Here is a 24,933-nt window from a genome sequence, read left to right on the forward strand (position 1 = left end):
CATTATTTAAAATTCAAAATTTAGCTAATCTAGCTTTAAAAAATTCTGTCAAAACACCTTGTTTACACTCTACATGTTCTCTGAGAACCGTGGGAAGAACAGCTTTATCCTCAGAGATAGTTCCTTTCTTTAATGTACAACAGAGTGGTTTTCATTTGCAGAATCAATCTGGTTCAAGGCAGGTGTCTCAGTGAAAGAAATTCTAATTTTATTTACCCTTTATTGAACCTTTCATTTTTTTCTTAATTAAACTTCTAGGCTCCTGTCAGGAGTAATGTAATTACCTTCATTTTTATTTAGAGACCTAAGATCTAGGCAGCTAATTATTCATAAAAAATATATATGTATACACATACATACACATACACAGGACACAAACGTATATGGTTAATTGCTAAATTGTTTTATTCTGTTCTCTCCATTTTCCCCTGCAGAAACAAATGCACTTTACTTGCTTAATAAGACACTCAAGAAAGAATTGAAATTTTCTCCACAGACTTGTTCACTTACTACACTGAAATAGTTCTTGTACTGGAAGAAAATATATGTGGAGAGATTAAGATTTCTAAAGTAAGTACAAGTCAGAATATTTAGATATTTCTGTGATAGTAACACTACAAGAAACATAAAGGAAGTATTTTCAACTAAAGAAACATAAATAACAAATTTACATTTAAAATTTATATATCTAACAATGTCGGGAAAATATAGAACAGAGATCAGCATAAAATCACTTGGATATTGTTAAAATTACACTCAATTAAGTAACATATGCTGGGGTAAGATGATATATTTCAAAACACTTAGCACAAATGGGTCACAGAGTAGATGTTCAATAAACAATAATTGAATCTGTATTCAAATTAGAAAACATTGTTTACAATAAAAGAATGTTCTTTCCTAATAATTGGGCACTAACCAGAAATGTGTGCCTGTGAGCCAAGAGCAGCCCTCAGAACTATTCTTAAATAATGACCCCCAGACACTGGGGTTTTTCAATAAATTTAGATTCGCTGCTACTTAGTTCTCCCACATTCATCAAGCCATTCATTTTTCCCCCATTTTAATCAGTGACTGAACTGAAAATAGATATAGCCACATCTGATTCAGAATAATATAGATTTATGAAAGTTTAGGTTATTAGATCTGTTTCTCAAATGATCACACAAATTTAAAAACACTTTATCTGCTCATGACATTGCTGCCTGATAAGTAGGAAATATAAAAGCAGCATAAACATTGTAGTAAAAAAAACAAAAACAAAGCATAGGATAAGCAGAAGAGGAGTAAATGGTATAGATAACATTTCAGGAGAGGTAGTCTTAAAGCAGAACATAGTATTAATTTGTCTTCTGAAAGCCTTCTAATTCTTCATTATGCCTTGCTTACCGTCACTTTAAGAACATGTTTTTCTTCCAGTTTTATTGAGGTATAATTGACATATAGTACTGTATAAGGTTAAGGGGTACAGTATAATGATTTGACTATTTATATGCATCATGAAATGATTACCACATTAACTTGAGTGAAATATTTTTTAGCAAATGTTGGGAATCACACATAAATAACTGAATTTTTTAGTTGACATATTCCAGCCCGCCTCAAAAAGAACACAAAATACTGAGGCAATCCCAAATAATCAAACTTAGCCTTTGATCTCTATCAGAGGAAATGAAACACCTTTCTTTCTCCTACTTTGCACCCCTGTTTACCTTGTCCCCCTTCTACAACCCCTACATTAGATTATCTTGTGTCCTGAACTAAGCCACAGCCAGATGATTATAATTAAATAATCTCACTGCAGTAACTAAGGAAAGCATTTGCTTCTTTCATCTTCAGAGATACCTAAATGAAAAAAGGAGTCAGACTCACTCGGCACAGTATCAATTAATTTGCTGTGTTCTGTATACATTTCTTGTTACACCACATGATATCCTTGTGTCACCCAATAAGACTACTAAGGAGCTAATCTTTTTTTTTACACCATGAGTATAAGGAATAACGATATAATTTCTAATTTAGGTTCAAATAGCAAACACCTCTTGTGAAAGATTTACTCACTCCAGAACGTACCTCTATGCATCATGTGTTAACGCTGTCTAATGAAACTTGGAGCAAAGATGTTTTCCAACTAAGTTAATTCAAGTGCAGCAGTCCATTGTTTAGACAAGACTTACTCTATTAAGTGAGTGAGGCAAATAATAAATCTACCCATGAACTGTAGTACAACAGGGATATGGCCCTTGTGGAAGAGCATCATTCCTAAGTCAATGTCTCACCTTGACATTTATTTTCCATAAGTACCAAGTTTACCCTTTAGACAGCATTAAGAAAGCATTCATCTTCAGCAAGGCTGCAAGTCATTGACATTATCTCTTCCTTGGGCAATAAAGAACCTTGATTTCTGGATACGAAAGAATTTAAGCAAGAATAAACTGCATAATGCACACATTCGTTGCTGCTTTCACAATCAACAAAGAGCTAAATATGACATGCATGACTGCTGCATGTTTTGAATAATGTCAGCTTCCAATGTAACAGAGTTTCTTTTCAAGCCATATGTCTGTATAATCTTTTCTTTAAAAACTGCTTTGAGTAAAATCTATCATCTTCTCAAATGTTGAGTTGTGGGAATACTACATTTTATTGTCACTTACACTAACTGAATAAATTAATTTAGATTCATTTTCATATCCTGATGGGAATCCCCCATCTTAATTCCTTCTCCCCTCTCTCTCTCTGTGTTTATATATAGAGAGAACATATGTAACATATATATATATATATATATATATATATATATATATAAATTCTAATTAGTTCAAAGTGATTTGAATTACAAATTGGTAAAGAAAGAATATTAACATTAATTGAACATATTGAATAGGGTTAAATTATTTAGTAGTGCCAGTCAATTACCCCACAAGAAATAATATCTATATTATTCATGTAATACACCTGGGAACTAATATAGGTTTATACAGAGACCCATATGCTGAGAAGGTGAGAATACTACATCTTGTAGAGAATTAGCTCTTTTTCCATGTTTTCTCCCTGAAGTCATGTGACAAGCAAAAAGTCTAAATATAAAGATACATAGAAAGAGTCAGGGAACTATAGTTAATAAATCTCAAAATCAATACACCTTTTCCTTATACAATAAAAGGCAGTATTATGTAGCTTGTTCTGGCTTTAAATGGATGGCTTGGATTCCTATACCATCTCCATTACTTACTGTATGACTTTTGGTAAGTCTTTAACCTCTCTATTCCTCAGTTTCCCAGTCTGTAAAACAGTGCCTAGGTTGCTGGATTAATGTGAGGATCAAAGAAAATAATAACCATAAAGCACATAGGCTTAATAAGCATAAATGTTTATTTTAAAATTCACATATTAATAATTGTTAACATCTATAGAGAACTTATTATCTCCATTTTATAGAAAAAGTAAACTGAGACACTGTAAGGTGAAGTTACTTTCCTGTCACTTCATAGCTATTAAGGTGTCAAGCTTGAGCTCAAGCCCAAAGATTTTGTCTCCAAAATCTATCTACATGCTGAACTATTACTTTATTTCTCAACTCATACAAAAATGTAGAAAAATTAAGAAAAAAGATGTGAAAAAGAAAAAAAGATTTCACTTCTATTATCTGGAGACAAATAGATTTGAGTATTGTTTCCTAATAGCGTAACAGCATTTTTTCTGGGTTTATATATTTTTGTCAAAATGTGATTATTCTGTCAAAACTCAGTTTATTTTTAAAAAATAATTGTTTACTTAATTGAAGAGGAGCTACAGTGAATGAGCCAAACTAACAAATGTGCCTCACCAAGACGTCTGCTATATTTTCTTTTATTACCTTAACTTGAAGTGGATTTTTCTTCTTATTTATCTGATAGTTTTCAAATTATGCTATAATTTTCATTAGTATCTAAGCAATTATAAATGAACCTATTGCAGCATTATTTACAACAGGCAAGATATGGAAGCAACTTAAGTGTCCATCAATAGATGAATGAATAAGACACGGTGTATGTATACAGTGGAATATTACTTGGCCATAAAAAGAATGAAATTGTGCCATTTGTGACAACATGGATGGATCAAGAGTGTATTATTCTAAGTGAAATAAGTCAGGCAGAGAGAGACAAATACTGTATGATTTCATTGAGATGTGAAATCTAAAAAACAAAACAAATGAACAAACATAACTAAACAGAAACACAGTCATAATACAGAGGAAAAACAGGTGGTTGCGAGAGGGGAGGTGAGTGGAGGGAGAGAAATAGGTGAGGGAGATTAAGAAGTACAAAGTTTCAGTTACAAAATAAATGTCACAGTTGTGAAATATATAGTATAGGGAATATAGTCAATAATTATGTAGTCTCTTTGTATGGTGACAGATGACAACTAGACTTATCAATGTGATCATTTTGAAATGTATAGAAATACCAAATCACTATGTTCTATACCAGAAATTAACATAGTGTTGTAGGTCAGTTATACTTCAAAAACAAATAAAACTCATAGAAAAAGAGATCAAATTTGTGGCTACTAGAGGTGGGGGTTAGGGGAAAGAGAAATTGGATGAAGGTAGTCAAAAGGTACAAACTTCCAGTTATAAGAAAAGTAAATACTAGGGATGTAATGTATAACATGATAAAGATAATTCATTCTGCTGTATGTTATATATGAAGTTGTTAAAAGTGTAAGTCCGAACAGTTCTCATCATAAGGAAAAAAATTTTTTTGCTATTTCTTTAATATTGCATCTATATGGGATGATGGATGTTAAGTAAACTTGTTGTGGTAATCAATTCGTTATGTATATAAGTCAAATCATTATGTTGTACACCTTAAACTTATACAGTGCTGTATATCAATTATATCTCAGTAGAAAAAAGTTTTAAATAAATCAACTCTAGAAACATAATGCATACACCAGCTTAAAATGTTAAGAGGAATTTTTTAAGCCTCCAAAATAACAAAAAACACCAAAAACAAAAACAAAACCTCTAGACAAAAGAGAATTTTAAAACTTAAAATCACTAAGAAATGCACAGAGGAAAAGATCAACGTATTTAGTTCATGGACAAAACATTATGTATGTCAATATCCAATATAAATTTAAAAGACAAACAAGAAATTTTAAAGAATTTAATCATGAAATGATGGAAACAATGAAAATGAAACAATGATAATTAAAATTAATGTTTTAATATATTTAAAAAACACATACAATTGATAATAAAAATAAATATTAAGTAAAAAGGTAAAACATAACATCTGTTATTAACAAAACAATAAATACATATAGCTAATATAAATATGAAAATATAGCATATTAACAATAAAAATGCAAATTAAATTAATAAAATGCTATTGTCTTAAGTGACTAATAGAGTTAAGTGTTTAAAATTTAGTTTATTAATACCATTGAGAAAGCAACAAAAATGTAAGTTTTACTCTACTGAGGCTATTATGAAAGTGCAGAACAGCATCAGTCACATTTTTTTTTTTTTTTTTTTTGCTGTACGCGGGCCTCTCACTGTTGTGGCCTCTCCCGTTGTGGAGCACAGGCTCTGGACGCGCAGGCTCAGCGGCCATGGCGCACGGGCCTAGCCGCTCCGCGGCATGTGGGATCTTCCCAGACCAGGCCACGAACCCGTGTCCCCTGCATCGGCAGGCAGACTCTCAACCACTGCGCCACCAGGGAAGCCCATCAGTCACATTTTAAGGGTGTCTTCCCAGGTAGCAGTCCATCCTTCATTGTCTACAAATGCCTGAACGCTACCAATGCAACCCAATCCATTCACAAATGTGGACACGGAACCACGTTGTGCTTCTGGAACACAACAAAAGCCATGGCCAATCAGAATGTTTCTCTCGTAAATGTAGACTGAGAAATGGCAAAATAATCTCTTTGGTTAAGAGCTTAAGATGTGATCTGGAGATCTGTGAGGTGGCCATAGATGGACTCAACATAGGTTGTGTTGTAGAGAGTTAAAAAGTGAGAGACACAGAGTAAAGGAGATAGGAGAGTCAGAGAGATGTGGCAGATGGCTTTCATTTCCTATTCAGTCCCTTCCTATGGCTTGACCTCTGTGAGTTCCAAGAATCCTCTGTATCACCTAATAATCAACAATTATTTTTTGCTCAACTTGTTCCTGGTATTTGAAACCAAATCATAATAGAACAAATTGTTTGAAAAAGAAACTTGGAAGACAAGCCACAAACTGGGAAAAAATATTTGCAAAAGACATATCTGATAATGGATTGTTATCCAAAATATACAAAGAACCCTTAAAATTCAACAATAAGAACAAACAGCAACCCAATTTAAAAATGGACAAACAATCTGAACACTTTACTGAAGAAGATATACAGATGGCAAATAAATATGAAAAGATGCTCAACATCATATGCCATCAGGGAATAGTAAATTAAGAAAACAATGAAATACTACTGCATACCTACTAGAATGATCACAATCCAAAATACTGACAACACTAAATGCTGAGGAGGATGTAGAGCAACATGAACTCTCATTCACTGCTGGTGAGAATACAAAATGGTACAGCCACTTTGGAAGACAGTTTGTCAGTTTCTTACAAAACTAAACATATTCTTACTATACAATCCAGCAATCTTGCTCCTTGGTATTTATCCTAAGAAGCTGAAAACTTATGCCCACACAAAATCTTGCACACAGGTGTATACCCCAGCCTTATTCAAAATTGCCAAAACTTGGAAGTAACAAGATGTCCTTCAGTAGGTGAATGGATGAACTGTGGTACATCCAAACAATGCAATATTATTCAGAGCTAAAAAGAAAGGAGCTACCAAACCCTAAAAAGATCTGGGGGGAACTTACATGCATATTACCAAGTGAAAGAAGCCAATGTGAAAAAGCTATATACTGTATGATTCCAACCACATGGCATTCTGGAAAAGGCAAAACTATGGAGACAGTCAAAAGATCAATGGTGCCAGAGGTTAGGAGGAAGGGGAGAATGAATAAGCAAAGTAAGGAGGATTTTTAGAGCAGTGAAACTATCCTGTTTGATGCTACAATAGTTGATACAGGTCATTAAATATTTGTTCAAACTAGTTGAATACACAGGAGTGAACTCTAATGTAAACCGTGGACTTTGGATTATAATGATATACCATTGCAGTTTCATTAATTGTAACAAATGTATCACTCTGGTGCAGATGTGAGGTGGACCGTCCATGTGTGGGAGCAGAGTACATATAGGAACTCTTAGTACTTTCTGCTCCGTTTTGCTGTGAACCTAAAACTGCTCTAAAAAAAAAAAAAGTCCTTCAAAAAGCAATTAAAGAATGTTTTCAAGAACTTTAAAAATATCATAAGGCAAACTCATAATCCCACTTCTAAGAACCCATCATAAGGAGGGATATTCAAAACAATCCTATAGATAAGTTGTAAAAATGCATTGTGTAAAAAAAACATTTTGGACAAAGAGTTAATTGCACTGTTATTTATAAAAATGAAAAGCAAAGAGCAATACAAACACCCAACAATAAATGGCTAAATTGTAATAGAGCTATATTGTTCAATACTATGCAAAAGCAAAACTGTGTACAAAAGCTGATTTAAAAATCTGATAAATTAATAACTTACAGTGCTAAGTAAAGATTATAATGGGAACATCTACTTCCTGGCTTTACACAGTTTAAACTGTAACAGTCTGGTTTAAATAGTTAAAAATTTTTAAACTATTATTAAGGAAATTATGTCTAAAATTGCAATTTTAGAATTTTAGATGGCAAATACTGGTGAAGTTCTTTGTTGCTGTTCCAGGCAAGTTTTACAGTGCTCCTCTTTATCATTTGGTTCATATACTTTACTGACATATTCCAATGACTTGAACTATAGGAAGATTATTAGGGGCAATTTTCAAGTACTATTCTCTCTAAATATCATTTAGTTTATTTTTAAAATTATTTGATGTCCTATAAACTTTTAATTTTCTTAGCAAATCTCTTTATAAAAAAATTCTCTTTATAAACACATCAAAAAATACTTTTTTGTATATGTGAAGTCTGAAAATTACAAGAATTCTGCAAAAGTAAAATAAATACGTTTGATTACCTGTAACCTTCTTCTCTCATTCGAGAAGACAAATGGAGCTTCAAAGAGAATTCAGAATGGAAAATATGTCAATTTTACAATAAATATTTTCAGGCAATATCTCATGATTTGGGCAACCTTATAACATCTTTTTCCTACAAAATATTAACTGGTTAATGACAAGCGTTCAAATTTCAAGTTTTTGAAAGTGTATTCTCATCGGTATCAACATTAAATTTAGCACAAAGTAACCAATTCCAAGGTAAATATTCCATAATATAAAATTTCAAAAATATCTAATGGAGCATAAGTCCTTGCTTATGTCAGTAATATCTATGCCTGTCAGGTTACTTCTGGTCCCTATATTATCCCTAGTATACATAACAAAGACAGTATTGCATTCATTCATTTATATGTAGAAATCATGATCATTGTGAAATCATTATACTGATAATTATCTTTGAATCAATTGTTTATAGTATATTATTTTTTTCATACTCTTATAATGTCAATATATTTTGTGTGGAAAGTTTACACCCAGTGCAGGTTCTGGAGCGGAATGGTAAAGATCAGAGGCTCTGGCACAATCAAGGTTAGTGAGAATGGTACAGATCTCACAAAGATGTGACATTTGCTGACATAACTGTAGAAAGTGACTAGAATAGTGTTGACATCTAGTAAGAGCTCACTAAGTGTATGTTCTTGTTGAATAAATTGAAACCGAGGGAGAGATACTATCACTAATGTTCATCTTCTCTACAAATTACTACAATTTTATTTAATATTTTATCATTTTCTATTTGTGATATAGTAAAAATTCAATTGTTTTTATAGTTTTTCAGAATTATATTGAGTGTGAATCACTAGTTGGCAATATATTCATTCTCACATTTAGTCTTTTATGCTTCTTTCAAGTTAAACTTAAAAATTCTGCTTCTTAAAATTATGTAGCGTGTACTTCTCTTGTTATTTTTCAGATTTAATGAGGTTATGAAAAAAGAAAAATATCTCATATGTATAAATTTATCATTTTGTTAGTAGCAAAAACACACCTAGTGTTTTTCAATTCATTGTAGTGTTATTTCTTTGAGGGTCACTTTTTTTTTTTAAGCTCTTGATTCCTTTCTAAAACGTCTGAATTACTGAAGTTGTCAAATAAAGTTTCATATTTCTCCTTGGCCTTCAGTCTGTACCCAAGAACCAGCTTCCCCTCTTGGGCATGGATTATGTTTGGGTAAGAAGGAAGACTGTCCAGATTGATGAAGCAATACCCCTGGGAAAAGACGATTAACATGTATAAAGGGATTTCCCTGCAGTATAAATACCAGCACGCGCCCTCCTGGTGCTCAGAGCCTCCCTGATGTATATATGCAGGTAGTGAGATTTGAAACGGCCCTTTGAGATGGTGATATAATAAAACTCTGACTTGAGGAGCAGACTTCTCCTCATTTTTCTACTCTTTTGTGGGAATGAGTTGCCAACCTTTTACTTCGGCTGATACCTTTATACCTCTGAATTCTGAGTCTTCTGCAACTCTGCCTCTGATAATGCATCACAGCGCTGCCGAGTGCCTACCAGTCTCCAACCACGCCACCAACGTGATGTCCACAGGTACTGACTCCAATAACCATCTACGTGTGGCTGGGCCTAACATGTCAGGGTGGACGCTTTGAATCTTGTTAGTTTAGAATCTCATTGCTTCTTTTATTTTCATTGGTGTTAAGTTAAATATTCAGGATATTGAAGAGGTCAAAATGCCTAAGAAAATTTTCAAGAAATATTAGTAAGTGTAGTAATTTCTATTATTGTTGGTTTTATTATAAAAGAGATCTGTTTTCTATATAAGTAAACAGTGAGTCTGAGATTTATTTGGTTTTTAGATTACATTTACTACCATGTCTAAAAACAGTCATACACCTCACAGTAAACACAACTGAATGATTCCCAATACCAACAACAATGGGTTTCAAAGAATAAAATAATTAAGTATTTAAATACTTAATTACTTTAATTACTTAAATACTTTATTACTTTAATTACTTTAATTTTAGCATAACTAAAAACTCAGAAATCAAATCTAGAGGCAATATAATATTTAGAGCCCATGGACTGAGTTGGATTTTCTCAAAATTGAGTTCTGAAGAGACTTCAAAGTTTTTATATTTTCTTATATAACTTTCTTAAATGAAAATTAAACTTGAGAATTCAAATATATTGTCTCAAACACAACCAAGCAAATAAGTATATTTTGTTAATGTGTCCATTTTTTATGCAGTAACAAAGTGTTTTGAAGTTGATTTATAAAGTCTTGAGTTGAGTAAATGTCTTCTGTTTAACAGCACTTTCCACTTGTTTTAAAAGCAATCTAAATATGAACTAAATTTTATACATTTAAAAATCAAAATTTGAGTTGATACATTTATATGCTGATTTAAAGTATTTTAGCCTTATCTTTTGTTATAATTAAGCAGCTTTCAAACTTATGCGTAAGTTTGGCACTAATCTTTGGCTGAATTTTAAGGTATCTAGAGATCGTATATTTAGACTTTGGGAAAATTATTAATGCAGTGACTTTTTATCTACTAAACATTCTCAGAATTTAATTTAAAATGTACTAATGAAAATATCCTCAAACATATTTTTTGGAAAATGTAATAAAGTATTTTTATCAAAGAGTTGTGGTATAAATAAATTTAAACAATCATCACATAGCTAATTGTATATTTTACATAATAGGCATTTATATAGGTTGGTGATGAGAAGGATAATGCATTGTTTGCTTAATCTACTGTGTGTGGATAGTATTTGGCTAGAATAAAAGTAAAATTAGGAATTGAAGTTAAAATTCAGCAAGTTTAGGTCAAAACCCTATTTATTTATTTAAAAATAAGTAAATAATGTATAAATAATTTATAACTAATTTATAAATATTATTTATAACTAATTTATAAATAATTATGTATAAATAAATAATTTAAAAATAAATAAATAGTGTATTTAGTAAGTTAGCCTACCCTTTTACACTACTTCCCCACATCAGAAAGACAAAAGGTATTTAAACCTTGGAAGTAAAAAAATTCATAATCAATAAAAGTGACCTAACATGTTTTAAATAACAATAACGTTGCTTTTTATAATTTTTCCATCAAATTGTAATCATATACATCTAATTGTCTAAGTAAGGAATTAAAAATAGTGATTATAATGAGAAGAGCACTTAGATATTGAATGCATTTCATGTTTATTTGTTTAATTTTGGAATGCATAGTAATCATTATAAAGTAAAATGATTTCAGTTCTCTCTCTGTGTCAGTTGTAAAATGAAAATTTATGCAGATATTTTAAAATATTAAAAATTGAGTTATAGTTAGAGAAAATATGTTTTACGTTCTGAAGAAATTTTGTCTTTAATCGATAGACCATATATTTTCAAAGGATTCTAAATCTATTCTTTATAATATCTCATATTATTCAAGAAGATACAATTTTATTTATGGAAATCCACCACTACATTCAGGATATCATGAAAAAAAGCAAAAATAAAATAGATAAGAAAATGTTGGCTAGTGATTTTATTGTCAGTAGTCCATTGTTATTCATGTTTAAAGCTTGATAAAAGTTTAGTAATTCAAATTTATACTTTCAACATATACATTAATTCAATGAAACCTATAACTATTTATAAATGAGGTTAAGTTTATATGCTAGGTTCAACCTTTATAAACCTCAAGTTACTCAACAATCAACGAACTTATTTTTTGACCAGCTTCATCATTAGAATTGTTGAATTAATTGTGTGCATGAAGAAAACCTACAACCTCATGGTTTCAACACCAGCCTAAATACATTGTACATTGTCACAGGCTTTTCATAAGCCTCTGAACTTAGTGGGGTTTTTATTATTATATCCAGTAAAAGGCTAGTGGCTCTGCCATTTCCTCTTTGATAGAAAAAATTTGTTAGGTGAATAAGCAGAAGTAAAGACTGATCAGGAGTTGATTTCTGTATTCATTGTTCCAGAGAAAGACCAGTATTATACTATGTTATACAAGAATTTTAGGAAACTATCCTCTCGTCAGTTCTTTGCAATGTCTATATTGAGTGGAACCTGCGAGAATTCGGCTACTTCCGATTAGCCAAGTTTCAAACTGGTCAATCACCCCAACACAGAGCACAGGATATAATTAATGAAGGCTCTAGTCCACTTTGATGATTCATGATCTCATTATTTGAGACAAATTTCAACCTCTAGTTTTAACCTACTCATCAGAGAACCGCCCCCAAATGAGAACAAATTATTGGCATATAACTTTAAGAACAGCTTAAACGTGTACTTTTGAAATGAAACGAATGTGTCTTGAATCCTCGTACATTTTCTTACCAGTCCCGTCTATTTTGTCTTTGATCCAAACTCCTAAATGTTTGTGCACATATTTCTTGGTGACAACATTGGGAAACACAGCCACAGGACTTCATTATTCTGTTCCTTCCTGTCATTATGGAAACCAGTCATCGACCTATGGAGTGATGGCAGGTAAGAAAAATTGTCTTTACGTATAAGATTGAGTTTGGGGACACTTGGATGGATTTCCTGGGTCTGAGGGAATCTTGACCAGAGTATATCATGAATTTCAGATCTCTCAACCTTGGAAATGCTGGTAAAACCACCGCTTATTGAAATGTTTTCTGATGTGTGATGTCTTCAGAGACCATAATAGTTATACCTGATTGCCCCTATTCTACCCAGCTCTGAGCTGCTATGCTTCTTAACTCTTGTGTTTGCTTTGTATGATTTTTATTTTAATTCTCTACCGCCAAACTGCTCATTGTCACTTGTTTATGCCATTAGTGGGCTTGCCTACAGTAATAATAAGGTAGCCGCTAGCCTTATGTGTCTATTTGAATTTAGATGTAAATTAACTAAACTAAGGTCAAATTTAAAATTCAGTTCCTCAGTTGCACTAGCCATATTTCAAGTGCTCAGTAATCTTATGTGGCTACCAAAGCAGATAGACCAACTTCTAGAACATTCTCCCCACCACAATATTTCTTCTGGCCATTTGGTCCATAAAGATAAATAAGACATTGAAGGCTAAGAGTGATTTGCAGCTGCTTTAGCAATAGTTGAGTCTTTGGCAGCCCTGTCTGAGATGCTTCTGAGTCTTAGATGAGATTGAAATAGTTGAAGTTACGTATCTTTTTTTCCCTTTGGATAAGTAAAGCATCACTAGATCAAGATAAACTACTTGTTTATTGACACTTGCATGAAGATATTGATAGCACATTTCTTAAGGAAAAGAAAATATGACCTAAGAGATCCACTCATTACAAAATTTATGACTTAATTTTGGGATATGGCCATAGAAACAATTTTGCTGGGCACAGAAGTTTTTTTGGGGTATCCCTTAATCTTTTATATTTATTTCTGCAGCAGGGAGAGAAATACTGTGGGTAACAATAAACTACCAAGGATCTATGGGAGAATGTGAATGTGTGTGTGTGTGTGTGTGTGTGTGTGTGTGTGTGTGTTTGCGTGCACGCTTGTGTGATATTGAGAAACTCTGGATAGAGAAATCACATATTAGGGAAATCTTTTCTTGTGTTTTGTTATCCAGAGTAGGTAATAAAACATCAAATATGGATTTATGCTTATACATTTGAAATAAAATTGAACAAAGAATTTAGTTCACCAACCTTTCATTTCTCAGAATTTCTCAGTTTAAGACTCAATAAAACATTAAAACTTTAAAATGAAATATTCCAGAACAAATTAGCTTCTTTTACCTTCTATTAGGCAGCATTCTGAATAAACTAGTATCCTCACCTTTATATAAAATGAAAACTGATGTTCTTAATGGTTACCTGTAAATCCTAATGTCTCTCTTTAATAAGTAAGAAATAAAGAAAGCCATATTTTTTCTTCCTCTTTGAAAACAGATCATTTATGATTCATATACGTAGTAGTTAATCAGTATTCATGGTTAATGAGAACAGCTCTCGACGATGAACTATTTTCATTATAAAATAGAATAATATGCATTTAGCCCCTAGAGGTGCAGGCAGAATTCTTTCTGTGGCCTCCACCACATTTTGATTATGGAGACTGGAAATAACAAGCTCATGGCCACGTGCTGCCCTTTCTTAGAGGAAAAAGGCCTTGCTCATCCTTCACAGTAAGTTCCAGGAAGCCCAGTACAACTATAGGCTCCCTCTATACCCAGCAAGTGGCAGGAATGGATTGAGGTTGGCACAAAGATAAAACCAGCCACAGACCAAATACTTTTAGACGGATTTTGCTACTACCTCCCTCTCACCAGATCTAGGCCAGTGTCTGTGGAGTTCACAGCTGGCCTGAGAAATCCAACACCCTTCCAATTTCCAGGATTGGAGAGAACAGGCCCAGGTTCACACTGAGAGTCCACAGGCAGCTCAGATTGTGCTGGTACAAGTTTCCCTGGCAGGCTCAGCAAACTCTCTTCCTCATTAAAAGTTAAAAAGGAGAGGCCCCTGGAAAAGCACTTTAAAATGATTCAAAGCCTGGGTTGGTGACAATCACGAGAAAAATTGCCCTAAGATTTGGAGGTATTGTTGTAGTCTTAAACCAAAGTTAAATATATTTTGTCACTGAAAGAAATATTCACCATAGCAAGCATAGAGATTATATTTGAATATTTTTTGAGAGGGATATCATTAAAATATGGTGTGCTTTATAATTTGTTACAATGTCACTATTTTGACATATATTTGGTAATTAGCCTTTGCATCATGGCCGATTAAATCTCAGAGAATCTGAACCTTTCTGCCGTCATCCCCAGAGAAGCTACACAAATTGAGTTGCAAAACACAAGATTTCAGAAGTATTCAGGAATTCAGAAAAGGTATAAAAAACACAAGAGAAACCTGGCAATGTCATTTGAATTTTCTGAGAAGTCTCAAGGCGTTCATCAAATCGGCTGCTTCCACACAATCCACAGAAGCGTTTAATCATCAACAACAAAGACAGATGCCTTGTCACATACTCCATATAAAAGCGAAGCTGCAGAAAGAACCATATTTCAAAGGGTGTGAAATTGCTTTATTTGAATACGGTTATTTTGTCACTATACTCTGATGCTTACATTTAGTTTGAGCATTTCATTAAATTAATAACCCATCGGAAGACAAGAGCTATAGCTAATATTTTGATAAGGTTGGTAGGGAGGATTCTAATCATCAGATGAATCCACTGTGCTTCACAGACCAGGTGTGGACATAACCAAAGAGAATAACTGATTGGATGAAATGAATTAGCCACACCAGGAACTAATTACAAACCTTGTTCAAGTCAGCATCTCCAAGTGTCAGTCTCTTCATATCCAAGTTGCAGTGGGCACCACAGGTCTATCAGAGTTGAGTTGTGGCAACTTTGTACCAACTCAACCTGGCTTTCTCCTTGATCTTCTCTTCAGATACATTCTTAGTTACATTTCTTCTTCTGTCTCTTTTCTCCTGAGAACTTAGGTAATTCAACAGCCTACAGTATAGATAATAGGAAACAGGGAATTATAAATGCTATTCAAAAATCTCTTCTGGAAAAACACAAAATAAAACAAAATAACAACAAAAACCCTTCAAAACTCTGATTCCTGGGTATCTGACGTTGTGTCTCTTCTCCAGTTTCTAAAGCTGGGTCCAAGTTAGAAAACAAGCTTAATGAGCTGCATACTTTGTCCACCGTCCTGTGGAAACTGGGCAAATCAGCTACATGGTAATGATTGCTAAATCCAGCAAGGTTATGACATAATGGCCACCCAAGATGTGCTGTAAGAGTCCTTGCTTAAAAATTAATTTTATCAGGAAAGCAAAATAGCTGATATTGAAGAATTAATCAAGAAGATGGATGTTCTTTTCTTATGAGAAGTGGATAATAAGAGAAAAGACTAGTATGGCTGCAAGTGCCCTTTACACCTGGGCTAAGGCAAAGGGTAACAGAAATCTGTTTGACAGTGACATAGAGAAATAGTCTACTTTGGAGTCCATCTCTTCATTCTTAAGTTGTCTTTTTTCTTTTTTCTGTTTCATTTTTTTCTTTCATTTAGTCTTACTTTTCCCTAACTTATTCTGGTTGTGTTGACAATAAGGGAAGGAGTAATTCTGACCATCTTTTGCCTCTGGATCATGAAAGGACTTTCAGTAGCACTGACTCTATGTATTTTCCCTAAATTTTGTAGCCTCTGTCTCAACTACACAACTCGGTGATTGTAAAGCAGCCACAGGCAATATTTAAACAAACAGGCATGGCTATGCTCCAAATCAACCTAATTTATAAAACCAGGAAAAGGACCCTGTTGTACGTGAATAGGATGTACAAACGCACAAAAGAGAAAAAAAAATCACAATTCAAATTTATGATTTGTTTCACGTTGTTATGCATGAGGACAAAAAAAAAAAAAGAAATGGAGATATTCAAATGTACTTTGCTGTGCACGTCTACAGCAAGGTAGGAGTATTTTACTGTGTCCCTCTGCTTTCCCTGTTTGTTCTTTTAAATCTTCGTAACCTCAGAGATGTTGTCAGTTAGCATCTGGCTGAGCCACATGACACAGAAGAGGCCCCTGCCCTGAATCACAGAACCTTGAGCCAGGTCCCCGCAAGGCAAGACCATGGCCTCCCCATCACCTGCTTTAAAAGACTCACCTCTGTTCCTCTCCCTCCTCCGCCACCCAGAAGTACATGCAGAGCAGTTCAGAAAGGCTGTGGTGGATTAATCTGCAGTGTGAAAATACATCTTGGGCTGTAAAGAATGTACAAACACTTCTAAGCTATTTAGGTGTGCACTTGTTCTAGGCTTATAGACAATTTTGCTTTAGCAATGTTTTGGAAATTGTTCACGAAATTTCTGCGGCACATGACTCACTGCATCTTATTCTCCTCCTCCCCAACCTGACTTTTCAATAATCCAGGCTTTAGAAAAAAATTTTAAATATCTTGTCATGTATACCATACCAATCACTCCCCATTTTCTGCCAAATATAGGATCATATGATAGAAACCACAGGTTGTTTGGCTGTGCTTGTGACTGTCATGAATTTCTGTTTAAGGTTAGCTCCAGGAAAACCGTGTCCTTGCAGATAATTGTGGATACTTTCAATTAACGGAAAATAAAAACATGTCACACATTGTGCTTTCCTTTTTCCTCTGGATGCCAGACTTCTGAACATGGTATTTTCTGTGTACTTCTTATGGACTCATGTTCAAATTTATTTGTTAAATGTGCATTTCTCCAGAGTATTTATAATGTATAAACTAGCTTTAAAATTTTCCAGAAATAGAGATGGCACACTTCCAATATTTTATTAAATAAATATAATACTTTTGTCTGAGAGCGTTTGTTTAATGTAGCCAAATATGTTTAAGATGCAGAAATCCTTAAAGTCATTTGATTTCCCTGAGTACAGACTACCTGCAAAATGAACTGATTATTTTGATGCGGTTTACTGCAGTGTTCATTGGACTTCATTTCTAGTTTCAACTGTGTAGTGAATTCATCATAGCACCCAAGGAGAGTTATTTAACTTTTTTGTATTCAAATTTTAAATTGTGGGTAAAAAATACATATCTTTTCTACTTCATTTGTTTATACAAGGATAAGAAGATGACAAATGTAAAATGAACACAGCACGGAGATTTGTAGCAGTGCAACTATTATCAGCAAGAAAAATTGAAAAGAGTGATCAAGATTGCTAACACATTCAGACCTTTCTGCATCTCATGTAAACGATATGCAACAAATTACTTATGTGAAATAAAAATAATTTGACACAGATTACATGAGTTATCCAAAGTGCCTTAAAATACATTAAATATGCAAAATAAAACAGCAGCCTGATTTGTCTCTCTGTTTTTACTGTTTCTCAGAGTATTTCATCATTAAGTGTATTAAGTGGCATTTGCTCTTTCTGAATGACGAAAGAAGTGAAGATTTTTTTCATATGTGTAAGATTCAACTCTGAAAGCAAAGAAAAAGAAAAGTCTTGAGATAAATATTAAGTAAATGTTAAAATAAAAGTGATCAGTTTTCTTTTTTATATATTAGTCCTTTCTTTTAGTTCAACTAGCAGAAATCTAAAACTAATAGAAAGCTAAAAATGAACCCTAAAGGTAATAAACATTAACAAATTGAGTTATGTAATAAATTAAAAATTGATATTAAAAAAAGAATAAAACTGGATAATTTTGATTTTTAGAAGTAACATTAATTGCTCTAGACAGGAATAGTTTCTTTTGTATATTTTTTACATCTGTGAAACGGCTAAATTTATTTTATGCTATTTTGTTTAATTTCTCAATTGCATGTGTATTTTGCTTCAGAAAAGTAATATAGTCTACTGGATAGGGGTACACTATATAATTGCATATTCTCATGTAAATAATAAAAGCCAACAATTTGCTGACTTACACTATTCTTTGCTCATTACGTGTTGATATATTAATGTAAGCTTTATATATCCTGGCAAAATACACTATTACTCATGTCTGACTTGTGAATATATTTAGAGAAATTATAGGTAGCATAAACTCGATGTATTTTTTCAGTAAGTTTCTAAGAATGATTACTGCAGGTATTCTGTAGTCATTTATTTTTAGTTTAAATACTTATTTATACTCATAAGAAAGATTATTAATTATTGCATATTTTATTTACATCAAAATGTCTTGGTTATACAGGTGTCATTTAATATAAATTAAAGTTAAATCTCTATGAATAAAAATGTAAAGTATTGATGAAGAAAACAGAAATAAAATGCGTGGGAGTTTGGCTTATACCATCCTCTCACCCACGCTCCACAACTGAGGCAGACTCTTCTTTCCAAATGAAGAATGAAATCTAGAAGCAATTAAAAAATTAACTCGTAGTTTTTTGTGATTTATTTAATTCACTAAATGGATTCAAGGCTTCATCATTTATGGGTGATTACCTATCATATCTAGAACTGCACCCTTCCTTGCCACTTAATTTTGCTTCCTAAATAATTGTCAAGAAGTGATTCCATTATATTTTATACTTTTCAAGAACTCTTGTTGCTGACTTTTTAATAGAACTTTAAAAATTACTTTTTGTTAATGTTTGTCGCTTTTTAACGTCGAATCTATTTAAACATATTAATGTATTTTGTGTTCTCATAATTTTCTTTTTACCTGCCTTTACTAAATTAAGCATTTACTGAAAAATCAGTGGGGTTTCTTAATAATGTAAAATCAATTTTTCAATCCTACGAAAACTTCCCAGCATAGCCTTTAACCACGTACCTGATTATAACAAACATCATAGATTATTTGTTCAATGAATTAAGAAAACAGAGATGAATATGTACATTCTGGTTAAAGTTGAACCTCAGATTCCCAGGAATAGATGTCTTTTAAGAGAAAAAAATGATGGAAAACTCACACTTCTGTGAAATTTGCTTATTTCTATTTTAATTATTTGCAAGTCCCTGCTTCTTCCCTTTGGCTTTGCATTATCTTTGTTTTTGCTGCTCTCAGGAAGGTGGAAAATAAATCATCGCATTTATACTAAGTTACCCTTCTATTTCAGAAGACTGAATGTCAGGTAACCTTTCAGAATTGAGACTGGCTGTCACAATAATCTTATGGGCCAAACTCTTGCATGTATAGAAATGGGGGATAATTACAAACGGTCCTTTCCTTTTCTTGCTGTTACAGGGAGCTTAGCCCCTTGTCTTTATAAGTTTCCCGACCACACCTTGAGTCATGGCTTTCCTCCCATGCACCAGCCTCTCCTGGCAGAGGACCTCACAGCCGCTGATTTCAAGCAGGAGCTCAGGCGGAAAAGCAAGTTGGCTGAAGAGCCAATAGACATGGATTCTCCAGAAATCCGAGAACTTGAAAAGTTTGCCAATGAATTTAAAGTGAGAAGAATTAAGCTAGGTATGTGCTTGTTATGAGCAGTGGGGCACACAACCTGCTCTGCAAATTCTTACTCTGTTACTGTTCAGTCTCTTACACTCTGCTCAAAAGTCCAAGACAGTTCTCATTCTACATCTCTACTGTGGATGTAAGTTACTCGAATGATGACACACCCACAAAAACCTTCATTTCCCTGTAAATTCTTAGTAGCCAAAATACATAGATTTCTAAATTAATGGTACTCTTTTTCAGAGATAAGTTTTGAAGTGCCTTTTTAACCTATATTTTATTTGAAGAGATACCTTTGTATGACTCAAAGGCTAAAAAGGTATAAGTGAAATATATCCCTTCTGCTTGTTTTTCCTGTTTATCAGTGTTGTGTGGCCTTCCAGAGGTATTTTATGCATATACATACAAGCAGATACATATATTTCTTCATACAGATTTTTTTTCATTTAACTATTTGTTTTGGAGAGCTTTCAATATTAGTTTTTTAGAGAGCTTTCTGTAATGCATCTGCCAATTTCCATTTTATGAATATACTACCAGTCTCCTGCTGATGGAATTTATATGGCCTTTAATCTTATGCTACTGAAAACAATACCACAATAATTAACTTCATAAATGTCATTTTGCACCTGTGTAAATACATGTGAAGGGAAAGTGTTAAAAGCAAAATTGCCTGATCAAAGAGTATGTGTGTTTGGAATCTCGATAGATGTCAAATTGGTCTCTGTGGAAGTTGTACCAAATTTTACTACCACCATAGGTGTGTCTTTTGCCACCCTTCAGAATATGAGCTCCATGAAAGCAGGAGTTTTTTGTTTATTTATTTCTTTTTTGTTTTCTCCTTAGGGGCATATCCTCAGCACTTAGAACAGTGATTGGCACATAGAATAAAAAAATAGTTGTTGAAGGAAAAAGATGCTTAAATCTTTTGGATCTTTGCAAATCAGATAGGTCAAAGTGGTGCCTCATGGTAGTTTCATTTTAAATTTCTCTTATTATGAGTGAAGAGTGAAAGATGTTCTTTCATGTGTTTGACAGTCATGTGTAATTCCTTTTCTGTGAACTGTCTGTTCTCAGCCTTTGCTCACTTTCTATTGAAAAGTGTTTTTAATGTAAATAACCATAATAATTAACCTTGATTTTAATGCATGAAATGTATTTTTTAATGGATTGAAATGATGGTGCAAACTTTTGCATTTGTGAAATGAGCCACTGGTCATTTTTAATGATATTTATTGATGGGCATCATATGTAATCATTTTGTGCATACAGGTATATAGCCTTAGGCCCTGAATTAATATGTAGTAACTATTTGTCATAAACACAGCAGTAGGCATCTTTATAACATTCATTTTCAATTTGCTATTTATATTGCTGTGAATGTTTCAAATTCTATATTGATGGCTTATATCAACTTGTATTCTAAAAATGTTTGAGACAATCTATGAGAACTTTTTGCCTGGAGATAGAAGCATTACTGGATGATATCATAAATATGCTTGGAGGTATACATAAAATATTGTGTGATCAAAGTCTCATAATAAACATGTTTTTAGGGAAAGTAAACACAATTCTTAGTTTTAGGGAAAGTAAACACAATTCTTAGTTTTATCTTCAACATGTTGAATCTTTCACTCTTAAAGTTGAGATAAAAATATTTATGATATACCATCATGTATTTTATGCATTATATTTAATATACTATAGATTTTGAGTATATATCATCAGATGTTTAATAAAAATGATGAAGAGAGAATTTTTAAATGTCTTCTAAAGTGTTTATGACACATCTAACCAATCTGGCTAAATATTATGAATGGCAGATGTTCCTACCTGAATTCTTTTGACTTCTAAAAAAGTAATTTATTAACTAGAAGGAATTTTTTTTTTGAAATACTGATCAATTCTACACTGAACCTTACTGTTATTCTAAGTTGCCAACAAATATATGGTTAAAAGTGGTAATTGACAAAGATACACAAAATTGTACAATAATGGACCAAAATGAATGCTTCTTGAAAAACAAGTTAATGTCCTTTGTTGTTTTTTCACAGGATACACCCAAACAAATGTTGGGGAAGCCCTGGCAGCCGTGCATGGCTCTGAATTCAGTCAAACGACTATCTGCCGATTTGAAAACCTGCAGCTCAGCTTCAAAAATGCATGCAAACTAAAAGCAATATTATCCAAATGGCTGGAGGAAGCCGAGCAAGTAGGAGGTACTAAAGTTGTTTCTGGAGACTCAGTGATGTTCTAACCTGAACACAATGCCTTCCCTTGGTTGGATTAATGCTAAAGTGAGAGGCTTGAAGTTTGGTTTGGGTTTGCTTTTTCTCTTTGACGTGAAAAATAAATATCTTGTTTCATCACACTAAAAAAGCAAGGCCAGAGCAAGTGTAGAAATAAGTTTACTGGGAATGTAAATTGTGAGAGAATAAATGGTATAAGGAGAACTTCTAGACAATATGGCATAGGTGTGAAGTGGTAAAATGATTCTTTTTAACACATCCAGACTGTTTTGCCTCTGGGCTATATACGGTAGTAATTATACATGAATCATTTTCATAATCTAATATAAGTGTAGCCAGAGCATTTGCACACACAAGCAATTGCTAGATGAGCAATTTATTGTGATAAAATTATCTACTTATATTAATGTCAAGGCTGGATAAAGAGCAAGGTTTGAGAGCATTCAGAGGAAGTGTTCCAACCAAAAGTAGGGATATGATTTAAAAGACAACTGTTTTTGCTAAGTTAATATTTATTTCTGTGTTAACATTTTAATCTAGAGCTTGTAATCTAAAATGATGTAGACCGCAAAACTTTAAAACAAAAATGTGTGATAATTTTATTTTGCATTGTTTTATAAAGAAAATTTTGAATCCAAATCTGATAGTTAAAATAAAAAGACTTACTTTGTTTTTGTAATTATTCATCTTTTCCCCATCACAGCTTTATACAATGAGAAAGTGGGTGCAAATGAAAGAAAAAGGAAACGGAGAACAACTATCAGGTATACTTTTGAGATATTAAGAGTTACTGGAGAAGAAAAAGATATTTTACAAATGGAATGAGCATTTAAGCATAATATAGATTCAATATAACATAAAAATGAATAGAGTCAATTGAGAAAATAAGATAGGTGAAAAAGCATAACATTTAATAAATTACTGGTGAGATATAGCTGGAAATTTAAAATTTGATGGAAAAATATGTATTGTTTGATTCAAGAACAGTTTTACTCTGCAGAAACTGGACAATCACTTCTAAATAGAGTGACCGTTTCTATTGTCCTTTTTATTTTATTTTTTTGCGGAACGCGGGCCTCTCACTGCTGTGGCCTCTCCCGTTGCGGAGCACAGGCTCTGGACGCCCAGGCTCAGCGGCCATGGCTCACGGGCTCAGCCGCTCCGCGGCATGTGGGATCTTCCCAGACCGGGGCACGAACCCGTGTCCCCTGCATCGGCAGGCAGACTGTCAACCACTGCACCACCAGGGAAGCCCTCTATTGTCCTTTTAGACATAATTCTTGCTCTGGCAGTATGGTATCTATGTTATTACAAATAACAAAACTAGTCATCAGTATTTTAGCTGCTTAAAGTTCAAGGTAACTCCTTGCATTTCAAGCCAGAAAGATTGTTCATTGATCTTTTTGTAATTCCCATGAGGCTCACAGAGGAATTGCTAAAATACAGTTTTGTTTCAGTGGGTTAGTTGTACACAAAACATTTCATTTATTGTAAATAAATGATTTCTGGGGGACATTTAGAAATGCCTACAGAATTATTTCCTTCTCAGTAAGTCAGTGCCCTCTTGTGGCACAAAGTGGGATAAACACAATGTCTGGGTTCCCCTACTTATTTCTTCCTGTGACTCTGGTATAGGTAGCCTACGAAAGACTAGCAAGCATCCAAACGTTCAACAAACTGCACATTTATCTTTGTTGAAGAGCTTTGAAGGTGTTTTCGGAGTCTTTAAATTTCCTTTTTATGTTAATATTTAGGAAATTCAACCTAACAATTTTGATCTGCCAAAAACATCCCTAAAAATATCCTATCTCCCTTTCTCTCCTGTCAACTCCCCACCTCCCAGTATTGCTGCTAAAGACGCTCTGGAGAGACATTTTGGAGAACAGAATAAACCTTCCTCTCAAGAGATCTTGCGGATGGCTGAAGAACTGAACCTGGAGAAAGAAGTAGTGAGGGTTTGGTTTTGCAACCGAAGGCAGAGAGAAAAACGGGTGAAAACAAGTCTGAATCAGAGTTTATTTACTATTTCTAAGGAGCATCTTGAATGCAGATAAGATTTCCTATTGTGTAATAGCCAGTTTTTCTATTTTTCATTCCTTTCTCTTCTCCAGCCAAAATAGAAATTCCTTTTTTGGTTAGCTTCAAAAAAATCCTATCAGTAACTTTTGCAGAAGCTTTTCTTTTCTACTTTAGAAATAAATACAATTTAAATTATATTGATGAATTATTCTCAGAGGCCACGTTGTACTTTTTAAGCCAGAGACTAATAGGAATAAAACAGTGATTCTCTCTCTCAATATATCTCTCCCTCTCTCTTTACACACACACACACACACACACACACACACACACACACACACGGGAGTGGTCTTTTAAAGTTTCCTTTTCCAAAGGCTGTGTATTTGCTTTTTAATATTTTAGTCAGTAATGTCACATAAAGAATATCACCAGAGAAGTTCCAATTAGAAAATTCCTTAACTGATGTCCTGCTTACCATCAGCTCTAATAGTTTGTTTGAACTAAACTTTTTTTTATATATAAATTTATTTTATTATTTATTTATTTTTGGATGCATTGGGTCTTTGTTGCTGTGTGCAGGCTTTCTCTAGTTACGGTGAACAGAGGCTACTCTTGTTGTGATGCACGGGCTTCTCGTTGCAGTTGTTTCACTTGT

The 24,933-nt window shown here is 33.3% G+C and overlaps 1 protein-coding gene across 2 annotated transcripts; it reads left to right on the plus strand.

Annotated features, from left to right (window-relative positions):
• The first annotated feature begins 9,474 nt into the window (after nt 1-9,474).
• POU1F1 (POU class 1 homeobox 1) lies at nt 9,475-24,575 on the plus strand. Of its 2 annotated transcripts, none has more exons than XM_032630595.1 (6): nt 9,475-9,705; nt 12,479-12,628; nt 19,798-20,022; nt 22,065-22,229; nt 22,963-23,023; nt 24,103-24,313. In XM_032630595.1, exons 1-6 carry the CDS (start codon nt 9,564-9,566, stop codon nt 24,311-24,313), a joined length of 954 nt encoding a protein of 317 aa, XP_032486486.1. In that variant the 5' UTR covers nt 9,475-9,563. The 2 variants fall into 2 exon arrangements, with proteins under 2 accessions (XP_032486486.1, XP_032486487.1); XM_032630596.1 differs by having other exon boundaries at nt 9,540-9,705; nt 12,557-12,628; nt 24,103-24,575.
• The last annotated feature ends 358 nt before the right edge of the window (nt 24,576-24,933 follow it).

Source organism: Phocoena sinus, chromosome 4, assembly GCF_008692025.1.
Source record: "Phocoena sinus isolate mPhoSin1 chromosome 4, mPhoSin1.pri, whole genome shotgun sequence".
Taxonomy (NCBI): Eukaryota; Metazoa; Chordata; class Mammalia; order Artiodactyla; family Phocoenidae; genus Phocoena; species Phocoena sinus.

Excerpts from the sequence above, each read along its gene's own strand:
- POU1F1 (XM_032630595.1), top strand. The coding sequence starts at position 9,564 with ATGAGTTGCCAACCTTTTACTTCGGCTGATACCTTTATACCTCTGAAT. Across the intron at positions 9,706-12,478 it reads CACCAACGTGATGTCCACAG|TCCCGTCTATTTTGTCTTTG; the intron begins GTACTGACTCCA and ends TTTTCTTACCAG. Across the intron at positions 20,023-22,064 it reads AGTGAGAAGAATTAAGCTAG|GATACACCCAAACAAATGTT; the intron begins GTATGTGCTTGT and ends GTTTTTTCACAG.